We start from the raw sequence: 12,703 nt of genomic DNA on the forward strand, positions 1-12,703 counted from the left end.
AGGATGCGATTTTGACAGAATTCAAGGATTTCTTCTCTGGCTTTTTCTTTTCTAAAATCCCGCTTCTCTCTCCAGTAGCTGCAATTTCCTGGATACAATCTTTTGGTTTCTTGGAGCAGAGAGGCACAGAGGATTCAAAAAAATAGTTCAAGAAAACTTCCCAGAATTGACAGATTTTAGACTCACCACCAGGAACAACAGGGCATCACACCCAGAACAACATTAAGAGCTTTCAAAAAACTAAGAAAAGATGATTCTGCAGAGAGCAGCAGGTGAAGAGACACTGGAGGACAACAGCACAAAAGCCTCCGAATTCTGAGGAAAAATGATTTCCAACCTAGAATTCTATACTCAAGAAGCTATCAGTAAAGATTTTCTGCAGATATTCAAAGTCTCAAAATATTTACCTCCAATATACTGTTTTCTCAGGAAGCCACTACAGGGTGAGTTTCACCATGTGAGGGAGCAAACCAAAAGAGAAAAAGACACGGGGTACAGAAGTGGCTGATCCAATCCAGGCAAAGGGAACTTCCAGGTTGGTGATTACAAAAGGAGATGCCAAGTATGAGGTCAGCCCAGCAGGCATCCAGCCTAGACTAGGACAGGCTAGAAATCTGTAAGGTAGTTGTTCAAGAAGAGAAACTTGGTAACATATCTATGTTTGAATATACTGCAAGGACATTTGAACTTGGAAGGAGGACATTTTGAGATGAGTGAAAATGGTTACAATACATAAAAATACAGTAAGAAAAGAATATAGGCTGTGGCTGGCTTAGAACTGAATGGCATCTACACAGGCCTCATAATGTGAGCACTGGATGCTGGTCTAATCAGAAGGAACACACTGAGAAGACGGGTTAAGGGAGTATGTGTGTGGTAGAGGGGATGAAAGAGGAGAGAGCTGAATTTTCATATTCTATTGTAGGAAGACCATAGAGCTCAAAGCCACAGAATCAAGAAGCGGCAATACAAACCTGTGAAGGTAGGGACCACAAGGTAAATACCAAAAGACTAAGACAGGCTAGGAGAATGGAAAGTGGATGGCTTTAGGAAGCAAGCAGAGGAGGAGGGAGATGCAGAGGGACTGATCATCTTCATAATCAGCTCTGTGGAGCCATTTGACTTTATATATTTGATTAAAAAATAGTCGGACACATTTGCTAACATTATTTCATCAATGGCACTCAACGATATTTCCTAAGGTGCTATTTGGTCCCAGCTCCTGGGCTAGCACTGCAGTTCTATACCAAGGCTCCCTGATGGCTGAAGCTGCAGCTCATGGAACTCCTTCACACAGCTCACAGAAGGGCTTTGAGGTCAGTTGAGAGCAAGGGACAGGAAGAATGGCAGAACAGAAAACAATTCCTAGGTCATCTGAAATCTGTATCCACCCAGGCGAGGCCTGGTTTCAGGAGCCTGTATTGTCTAGGTAGAAAAACTTAGCAAGCAGGAGAAAAGAGAGGGCTGGGTATAAATATTTTATAAGACAGCCCAATAGGCAAAGAAGCAGGGGCAGCAAGAATTGATCAGGCACCCAGGGAAGATAATTTATTAAAAAAGGAAGCAGAGAATAGATCTTTAAAAAATAGTTTTATTTTTGTCCTTGAGGCCAGGATACTCTGATCTTTAAGGAGGAGGTTAGTTCTCGTGAGTTAAGAGAATGGGTTCACAGTATTATGTTTCTCTGATTCCTTCCTTATCACTCTACTTGGTCATTTCTGGTTTTCTAAATGCTAAGTTTAGCGACCATTTCTCAGTACTTACCCTTTTGACATCTGCACCATTTGACCTTGCTGACAATCTCTTTATTCTTATTATAATAGTTGCCCTTCCCTTGATTTCTGTGACCCCATGACCCCATTCTTTTCAGGTTTTCCTCTTACTCTGTGATGAGTTCTTTTGGGGCCTTCCTTGGCAGTTAGAATTCAGGCAGTGGTCTTGGTTCTCAGGGATTTGTGTCTGGCTAGAGGGTTTGTAGGAAGGTGGTACAAGAATCTTTTTTTAAACATGTGAAGAGATAATAATGATAACCATGAAAATATCAACAGTGACCACAAGAACAAAACCAGTGGGTTCCAGTCATGGTAAAACACAGTTGAAGGCACAAGACAAGCTTAACTGCCCACTTTGTCGAGGATTTTCTGTGCCGAGATGGGAGAAAGACACTCTGATACCCTACTGCCTTTCATTAGCCAAACTGCAAACAAGTTACCCAAAGACCCAGGTCTTGTCCGTAAGATGTTTATTGTTACATATTTCTAACCTGGCCAGGTACAAAAAGGCTTCCAGTAATACATGTAATAAACCTCAGTGTAATAAATCCTCCTGTGCAGGGGCAGAAATGACATGAGATCAGCATACAGAAAGCATAATGGCCCTAGTACAGAGTAATATGCAACTGTGTTTAAAGCAAAGCTAAAATAATTATGGCTGCTACTCTAATTGAGGAGTGATATAGTAAATATATCTTTCAGAGCAGTTCACAAATCTATATGAAAATCTTTACAATAGAACCAACAGATAAATGTTTAGTGACAAAAATGTATGCAAGTTTACTCTATGCATAGTTATTTTATGAATATTACATAAAATATGTGACTTTATTTTAGAAACCTAATCTTGATTTAAAAACTAGTTAAAATTTGTAACTTTTCTGAAAACATATTACACAACACTCTTATGAAACTAATAGCTGAATATTCCATAGCACGTGATCAAAACAGAAATACACACCACCGCCTTGTACCAAATCCAGAATAAAAATACAATCTTTTCTATTTCTTCCCTTTAACAAAATCTATATGCAAAGATGACAGAGACAGGAGAATGAGTCAGTGTGCTGGGCCTAAGGCAATGATGCTTGTTTTGCAATGCCCAAATCATTTCTAGAACATGCCACTTTCGTGGTACACTGATATAGAAAGTCTTAGTAAAAAACCAAGTGATTTCTAATAGCTCTTTACCATTTCAAGTGAGGCCAACTTAGCTAACTCACATGAAGCCATGCTGACCCACAAAGAACATGGATGTGCTAAAAACCAAATGCCACCAGAGCGTTAAAGTACCTTGAACCTCCCTAATTTGTTTTCTCAGCTGCCTCGTTTAACTTGCTCCGGGTCCTGGTTTATCTCTCAGCTTTCATCTAACTTATATTCATCCATCTCCTCTTACCCACTAAACCAGGGTCCTGTAACTCGAGTGGCTCTTGAAATCCCCCTTTCTTCCAAGAAGTCCCCCTGACTTGTTGCAATAGTAGCCCTTGAACTCCCTCACTTGGGTATGGGGTTTTTAGGCCTTTACCTTCCACTCTGAGCCATAAAAGCACTACGGGTTTCCGTGTTGCTACTGTTTTATTAGCCTCTGGAATTGATGAACTTTCTCTGAGCTGTGACCTGGGTGGACGGACGTCAGCCTGTTCCGCTGGAAGGAAGAGCTGAGCAGTGGTGACGTCAAGGACATACGGAGCCAGAGTGTGAACCTGAGTCCTGCTACTTACCGCCTTGCAGTCTGAGAGAAGTCACCAACCTCTCTAAGCCCTGACTCCTTCCTCTGCTAAATGGACATGGCGGTAAGCTAGCCCACATGTATCATAGGCTGTTGTGAGGATTAAACAGGGCACTTCATGGTGTGCCTCGCACGTGGTAAGTCCCCAGCAAACAGAATTAGCAGGACCTGACAAATGGTTTCTGACAATGTGGTTACCAATACAGGGTTAACCAGAATGTAAGTATTTTGAGTGTTAACAGTAGAAATATAAAAAGTTATATAGCAAATGAAAATGTTCAAATAAAGACACTTAGGGAAAAATGTCAAGCAAATTACAACTTACATTAAAGGCAGATTCTTTATTGGCTGAATGTGCTATACTAGATATTTAAAATAACACAAACATTCATGATTGCAGTTTTTAAATTTAGCTCACAGTTGAGTTAGATACAACAGTTAACATACTTAGGAAAGACAATTCTTAACAGCTTTATCAAGTGCATTTGTAAAAGATTAAACTTTCATTTCCAGTTACTATCATGTCCCCCCATACACCAAATGAACCGACACATCATTTATTTTAAATAATGGAAACTGTACATGGCTACACTGTGCTCTAAAGTTACTTACATTAATGAGGACATTAATTTTAGCATTTAAAAAAAGGGATTTTAAAATAACCATAGAAAAATTTGAAAACCCTGACAAGCCGACTACAAAGAGAGAATTCCTCAGTTTTCAGATGCAACGGTATGATGGAGTTGGATGGGCAGCTGACTGTGAGAGAAGTCACGGTGACCTGAACCTATTCCAGTAAAGCCAGTCAGCAGTGAATGTGGGGCAACTGCACACGCCTGGTCTACAGCTCCCACTGCCTGGTGACCAAGGAGCGTCCTGAAGTTTGAGAGAAGAGACTGTGTGACAGCAACATTCTTCCAGCTACTCAACAAGGTCCCTCAGCAGGTAAGAAGTGGCAGAGACAAAGTCACCTGCTGAAGGAGCGGGCAGCGGTGGGCAGGGAGTTGGCCGTCTACGCGGAGCCTGGCCTTTCCTTTAGGGGACCCTGAAGCCTGCGACTGCCCCGCCAACACCTGTGAGTGTAACACAGTACCCGTAACACGTTCACACTCCATCACAGATAACACACAGGGCGTCGGACTGCAACACATGGATGGGAAGTGACACACATCAAATTAAGAGTGAGTGAGAATGAAAGCTAGTGCTTAGTCCTGTGAAAAATAAAAATCAGACAGCAAAATGCAAAGTTAAATCAGACACCTGGACCACAAATAATCTACCCCAGTAATATGTATTTTAATGGAGACCACAAATTTTTCCAAAAACCTGCTTGAATTAGAAAACTTAAGGCCATTTATATGAAATAAGGGTTTTAAGCACAGCTGTACAGTTTAGGACAGTAAGAGCTCCAAAGATGTCTACATATAACTTTCCAAATCTCCTCTTATCAATCAGTCTCTCCATGTGTCATGGGAGCTGCCTGCGCTTCCGTGAACGGGACACTGAGAAATGCTTCAATATGTGCCACGCCATTCCAGAACACTCCCTGCAGAAGCAGCTCTTCCCGCAGCACTCAACCTTCTGCTGAGATGCAAAATATATTTTAAAATGTATTTTAAAGTCATACAGGATCTGATCTAGTAAGAAAGAATGGCAAAACAAATACTTCTTGGGCATTTCAAATGAGGTCATTTTAGTTGAAATGTATGCCAACACTTTTCGAAGTCAGAGGGAGAAAAATGGCAAACCCAGTGTTTAATACACCAAATACCTTTAGGGTACTTAGAAAGTGAACAGTCTTATTACTTGTTATTTTCCTGGACTTGGCAGATACTTATGTTTTCATCATGGTTGAAGAAGCTGCTTGGAAACAGGTGAGCTGCAAGTGCATGCCACTCTTAAACTTGTTCAGGAGCTCTTCCAGTAACCTGCAGGAAGGAGACACTTGTCTTACAGCCTGACAGATGGGGTGGCCCTAGCAACACAAGAAAACACCAGGGGAGCCAGTGCCTGGCTCTGCCTGTGCTTGCTGTGTCGGGAAGGCAGCTGAAAGGTTCTATCTGTGGATCCTTAACTCAGCAAAAGAAACACATCAATCAAAGAAGTTGGTCAAATAGGATATACTGATACACGTATTTATGTTTGTATAGAAACATCCCCTTTCTATCCCCTCCCAAGATTAATTAGATTCCTCCCTAATACAGACTGATGTTTGGGCCTATTCTTTTTTAGAAATTCAACTCTAAAATAATTTACACACCTTCAAATTCACTTTTTGTTAGATGGTTCTATGAACGTTGGCAAAGCCATACTGGAGTGTAACAGGCTACAGCACGTGGCATGGCTGCACCCTCTCCCCTGCCTCTCTAGTCAGCCTCTTCCCTAACCCCATCCCCCAGCAGCCACTGCTGACTTTCCCTTCCTCCCATTTTGCATTTTATGTTTAACAGATATTAGACAGTGAGGAGCGAAAGCAGTGAGTTAACCACCAGGGGATGCAGGGTTACGGCTAATTCCACTAGGCAAGTCGCTTTGCTACCTGATACCTCAATCTGTTTCCCCAACTGATCCGATAGTCATCTAAATTTTCTTTTTCTTTTTTTTTTGAGATGGAGTTTTGCCCTTGTCACCCAGGCTGGAGTGCAGTGGTGCAATTTCAGCTCACTGCAACCTTCACCTCCCAGGTTCAAGCAATTCTCCTGCCTCAGCCTCCTGAGTAGCTGCAACTACAGGTGCCCGCCACCACGCCTGGCTAATTTTTGTATTTTTAGTAGAGACGGGGTTTTACCATGTTGGCCCAGGATGGTCTTGATTTCCTGAAGTCATGATCCACCACCTCAGCCTCCCAAAGTGCTGGGATTACAGGCGTGAGCCACTGCGCCTGGCCCTAGTCATCTAATTTTAAAGCTAGAAAGGATTTTAGAGTTTTCCTGGTTTGGATGAAGCAACCAAGAACTGGGTTTAACAGTACTGAGGTCAAGAGATTATTTCACGGTTTAACAATGTTCAATATTAGAATACTATCTCCACAGCAAACCTAAAATATAGTCTTGACCTGGGGCTATTTCAGGGTGTGTATTGTTCTTGACACACTATGACACACTACCTTTTGAGCCCTGTTCCACATATGAAACGTAGCAGTGATTGTTTTAAAGAAATGAACAGGGTTTGGAACCAATTCAAATAAAGGCTGGAAGCTAGTGAGAGAAAGCAGCAGCAGGAAAATGGAAGAAAGGGCTGACAGTGCAGGCACTGTCTGCACAGCCGCCACGCGCCCAAGTGGGACACGCGCGTTGGGGGATACTGATGGTGGAAGGGCTGGTCTGCTGCCCGCTCTGTGCGTTGATGCCATGTGACAGCTTCCCCCCATCGCCCAGCCCATGTGCTCCGCCCTGCACTGAGTCTGCACTGCATTCACGGTGCCAGCATTTCACAGTCAGTGCACCACATGTGCCTGTCCATGGGTCCGGCAGCCACGTGCAGAGGGGGTGGTGAAGGAATGAAGACTGCCTCTGCTGGGGGAAGCCTGGGCATTTATGAAATTTACCTGGCCTAAATTTTCTCTTAGGTCCGTTTCCTGTTCTATGAGTAGTAAAGTTCAGGTTGAGATCATCAGTGTGGTCTAATGAAATATATATGTATATATGAAACTTTATTATGCCATATGTGCACATCTACTCTTAACATTTTATATTTTATAGAACACAAAATAAATACTCCTGAGTTACTCAAAGATAAAATCACTGACTCCTGCGTTTTACTATGCTGTCTTTTTCCATTACTTCTTACGTATGCTACTAATAGAGTTTACTGAGTAAGTCATAGGTAGCTTTCTTAAGACCTTTTCTGTACCAGTCACTTGAAACGACAGCCAACTTCTAAATGTTCCTAAACCCAGAAGAAAGGTCTTACCTTATTCTGTCACTCGGAAGACATGCAAGTTACAGGTGACGAGACGTAACCTACTAACGCTATTAAGTAGGTACATCTGGCTTATTCTGATTATTTGGATTCTGCTCTTCCTAGAATCCAAATCATTATTACTTTTTAAAAGGTACTTTAGGTAACAGAACCTTGTTGAGCACAGAACAGCACACAGGACTTACTTTTTATCTGCTCCACTGGAAAGCTGGGGCAGGGCTTCCAAAGCCTGCTTAAAACTTGACCTGGAACACAAACAAACAGCCACACTGAAGTTGAAGCCTTGCATAGGAGAACTGCTGACAAATTCTTAAGCATCCCTTAATTATTGAGAAGCCAATAAAAGCCAGTGAAGCAAGGAAATACGAGAAAAAGTAAAAGTGAAAAACAACAGAAAAAGTAAAAGTAAAAGCGAAGGTGTAGCTACCAGGTGGAGGCTTTGTAGCAGCAGGGTCAGAAAAACTCAAATAGGAAATGAAACGTAACTTGAAAAGCTAAAGGGAAAACAGATCTTTGAAAGGATGCTACCTGTGATAGAGGACAGCTTAATGTGAACATGTATAATTTAAAAGGAGTCTTTTCAAAACAACTGGAGATAGTTTCTTTCCTTTCTTACCAGTTACTCTAAGAAATGGGGATGACCTTTTGAAAGATGACACACAGTGGGGTGTTGACAGTATTTGGCATGCACAGGGCCTGATCTACGGCCAATGTCTTGTAATAATTAAATACAGTCTACTTAAAACTTGTAGAAAAACGGAGAGCTATATAGATGCTTTAAAAATTCAACATAATTTCTTTACATGAAGAAGGTAAAAGGAAAGAATTTTAAAAAGATAACTTTGGGATATTTAGCTTTTACAAGGAGAAAGTATTAGAAAAATTACCAAACCAAATGAAAAGCATCATAGGGGATACTGTCTGGTAATAACCTGTACCATTCACAAAGGAACAGTTCTTAACTTTTATCTCTTATGATTGGTTAAGGTGAAGAAATGTAATTATTCTTGACTTTAGGGGGTCGTTGCTTTTATATTGTAAAAACATCCTCCTCAATCTACCAGGAAATACGTTTCTGAGCAATATTCCTCAAATCAGGGGCAAGTGTCACAGCAACAGAGAAAGACTGAAAAGTTCCAACAGAGTCATAAAACCTGGTGCTGGGCATCTCCAGCTGCTCCCGGGAGGGCGCGGTGGGATGTGGGACAGGTGGCTTGGTGCACTCAGGTCCCTTCCCACATTCAGCGGGCTCTTTCCTGGTGTGGAAGGCACTGCTGCTACCTCCACCATCAGCTTGTTTCTTATGAACCTCTTTTTGATTGAAAGAAATGTGATGGAATTGTTTTGACAGTATGAAGATAGATAATGATAAACATACTATGTATTATTGGCAGGGTATTGAAAATTAAAAAGTGATTTGGCACATTTTCTCATTTAACCCCCTCAAAAGCTTGCCTAGAATATTTTAATCTTCCTCTATAGATGAGTACCTTATACTCTGTAAAACGAAGCAGGAAGAAAGAGTAGGCATTTACATGAAGTGCGCACACATCCAACATGGGCTGGGTGCTTTCCATCCTGTTAGCATGTTGTGCAGACAAACGATGGCTGGGAAAAGGTGTGGCTAAACAATGAACATGGGGGCCCGCTAAAAATGGCTGCTGGTGAGCTGTGACCGACGGGAATGAAAGGCTAACTTCATTTGTTAGGAAAAAGTGGAAAAAGTCTTTTCAGTTGCAAAGCTGACAGTAAGAATGATAGCAAGCCATGTTATCAGATGCTGGAAATGAATGAGTAAGCATATTACAGTGTCCTCAAACATTTCATTTGCATATACTACTTGGCTTCTCGGGCACCTCAACAATATAACCCAGTATTTCCTAGGTAATGTTGCCCATGTAGTAAACAATTTTGCAAACAGTAGTTCTGCTTCACTTCACCTACTGATATTTCAATGGTAGGAAATCCTGACTTTCATTCAAAACAGCTAAAAATTATCATCAAATTTCCACTACAAAATTTTGCAGAGAAACCACAAGGCTTCCTCTTATACTGATATTTACAGCACTCGAGCTGTCCTTCAGAGTCTGCTATGAATAGACTAAGACTCAGTTCTTAATCCTCTTTTGCTTTAAGAAGTATGTCATACTCTGCTGTATTATAAGACTAAGATTTGTCAGTAGTAAATAAAAAAATTATATTAAACCCCTTTCCTTTACATTGTGTTACAAAGTGGCCTTGATATAAACTTTATCACATCACAAATTCATGAGCATGTGCTCTAATCAGTCATCTTTACAGAGGACAGAACTGACTAGTAAGACAACCTTTATTTTTAATAGAGCACTCAGAACTAAAGAACACTGCCACTTACTTGCTTTCGGGTGTCAGGTAAACAGCCACAGTGTCCCTCAAAGCACAGATTTCAAGTCTCGCCTGAAAACGAGAAAAAAAGTGACAATAGGAAAATATATATTATCAAATATAAACAAGTACTGAGGTGAGGGGTCTCCAGCCTGCTCATCATAGGATGGGGTTGGCGTAATACCACCATGGTGACTGCCAGTCATGAGTAGAGTTTCTAAAACAGTCTGAAGAAATTTGCTACCACAAAATGTTCGTTGACTGAAAATTAACTTGTAGTCAACGATGACTTTGTGAGGGCAGGGAACTAGATATCTCACTATGAAAAGTACAAACTGTGTCATGATTTTCCAGCCATCTGTATTTACTCTCTAACCACTAATTTTTCTTTTAGTCTTGTAAGAGGAAAGACACTGAAACACTGCCCTGAAAGGGCCCATGCCCCACAGAGGTAAGGATGTGGCTTGGCATGCTTCCTGACACCTATGCCCTTCCAGGCACACTGCCTTAATCTCAAAAACTAAACTATGCTCTATGGATTCAATGCAGTCTCTATTAAAATCACAGCTGCTTTTTTTTTTCCTTAATGGAAATTGGCAAGCTGATTCTAAAATTCATAAGGAAATGCAAGGCACTCAGAACAGCCAAAACAATCTTAAAAAAGAGTAACACATTTAAAGGCCTCACACTTTCTGACTTCAAACATACTACAAAGCTAAAATATATTTAAATATTGTATACCCTCATATTTATGATCAACTGCTATTCAACAAGGGTGCCAAGACCACTCAGTGGGGAAAGAACAGTCTCTTCAACAAATGGTGCTAGGGCAACTGGATATCCACATGCAGAAGAATGAAGTTGAATCCTTAACACAAAAATTAACACAAATCACAGATCTAAATGTAAGGGATAAAATTATGAAATTATCAGAAGAAACCTAGTGTAAATCTTTATGACCTTAGGCTAGGAAACCCTTCTTAGAAATCATGCCAAAAGTATAAACAACAACAGATAAAATTGTACTTCATCAAAATTAAAAATCCAGTGCTACAAAAGACAGCATCCAGGATGTGAAAAGACGACCCACAGAATGAGGTATCACTTCACACCCATTAGGATGGCTATAATCAATAAGAAACAGACAATAACAAATACTGGTGAGAATGTAGAGAAATTGGAACCCTCAAAAATTGCTGGTAGGAATGTCTGCCACTTTGGAGAACAGTCTGGCAGTTCCTCAGAAGATTAAGTATAGAGTAACCATATGACCTAGCAATTCCACTCCTTGGTATGCATGCACGAGACATGAAAACAGATGTCCAAACAAGAACTTGTACAGGAGTGTTCACAGAAGCATTCTGCATATTAATCAAGGGTGGGGAAAAAATGCCCATCAACTGATAAATGGGTAAATAAAATGTGGCATATTTAAAGTGGAATATTATTCATATGTAAAAAGAAGCGAGGCACTGGCACATGTCACAACATGGATGAACCCTGAAACATTACGCTACATGAAAGAAGCCAGTCACAAAGGGTCAATATTTTCATGTTTCTGTTTATATGAAATTTTCAGAGTAGACAAATCAGAGATAGAAAGCCAACTGGTGGTTGTCTGTAGGGGGAAAGGGTTGTTTGGGAGGCAGATGATTAGACTTAATGGGTCAGGCGTTTCTTTTGGGATGAAATGTTCTAAAATTGATTATGGTGATGACAGCTCTCTGAATATACTAAAAATCACTGAATTGTATATTCTTTTTCTATTGTAGACAGATCGTATGCTATATGAAATATTTCATAAAAGTTTTGAGAAAAAAGTTAAGCTTTCACTTCTATGTGAGCATGAAGAAGTGTGATCTGACATACAAGTCAGTTTCCTGGGAGCTCCAGCAGACCCACTGATGATAACTTGATTTTCTGAAGTAGGTGGCCACAGTGAGTGGGACACACAGGAGAACATTTAAAAGAAATATCCCTTATTCTCAAGGAGTGGACAAAACATAAAACAATGGCAAAAGACACAGACAGCTCCTCACAGTTTATTAGAAATTCTGTAAGCCATCTAGATAAAAGCAGATATATATGACACAGGATATTCAGTGACCTTTTTCTGTTTGGAAGGCAATTGTTTGGTTTCATTTTTTCAGTCCCTTAGAAGCCTGAAAAACAGTATATAACTAGAAAGTTACAAATGCTAGGAAGTATGACAATTTCTGTCTCTATTTTGTTTATATTCTAGTATAGGTAAAAACAGACCTACCAGGAAAAAAGGTAGAACTTTCAGCTGACCATTTTAGGAGAAAGATTAAATTACTACAAAACCAATCTTCTGGTAGAAATTTTAATCAAGGTGATAGATATCGTGTTTTAATTAAACTGTAAGTTATGCCAATTATAAAAACTGTGGCTAGCTATATAATACCTACAAAATTGTAATCCAGAAAACATCATGCTAAAAGATCTGCCAAAATCACCAAACTGTCACTCCCCTTTTCACCAAGCTCTCAGGACAGTTCTGGAGTCTGGCACCTAATTGCCTATCAAAGGTTAACCTGCTATCCCTCTTAGAGTTATGGCTCCAAGGAAGGAAGCTCTCAAGTCATTCTCAATGGGAGAGTGAAGCGGGGAGTTTGGACTCACGACCTTTTTCAAAATACACATGTCTGTCCAGGCCCGAGGAGGTCTCAAAAACTGGAGGCTGGAACAGTTTGGTGGCCAGTAGTTTCTGGACATGTGTATGTGAAAAAATTTTCCAGCTAATTCTGAGATCACTTCCCAACCTCTCCCTGCTGGTGTTGAGAGTGGTTTAGCCATCAGATAAATGGATTACGGAGGTAATGGGTAGAGAGGACAGATGCCTGTTAAAATTCCAAGACTGCCAAGGCCCACAGTAGCCAGTGCAACTGCCTGT

General features: G+C 40.6%; 1 protein-coding gene across 7 annotated transcripts in view; it reads right to left on the reverse strand.

Moving 5' to 3' along the window:
* Nucleotides 1-2,225: 2,225 nt before the first annotated feature.
* The window catches only part of EXOC2 (exocyst complex component 2), a 199,190-nt gene continuing 188,712 nt past the window's right edge, over nt 2,226-12,703 (reverse strand). For 3 of the 7 annotated variants that reach the window (XM_003272178.4, XM_030817223.1, XM_030817228.1), the window contains 3 exons: nt 9,800-9,861; nt 7,611-7,670; nt 3,813-5,432 (listed from right to left, as the gene is read on the reverse strand). In XM_003272178.4, coding sequence (XP_003272226.1) covers nt 5,339-5,432; nt 7,611-7,670; nt 9,800-9,861 — 216 coding nt within the window. In that variant the 3' untranslated portion in view covers nt 3,813-5,338. Of the gene's footprint in view, nt 5,433-7,610; nt 7,671-9,799; nt 9,862-12,703 lie in introns of all 7 variants that reach the window. The other 4 variants (XM_030817227.1, XM_030817229.1, XM_030817224.1 and 1 more) reach the window with 3 other exon arrangements.

This window comes from Nomascus leucogenys, chromosome 8, assembly GCF_006542625.1.
Source record: "Nomascus leucogenys isolate Asia chromosome 8, Asia_NLE_v1, whole genome shotgun sequence".
In the NCBI taxonomy this organism is placed as follows: Eukaryota; Metazoa; Chordata; class Mammalia; order Primates; family Hylobatidae; genus Nomascus; species Nomascus leucogenys.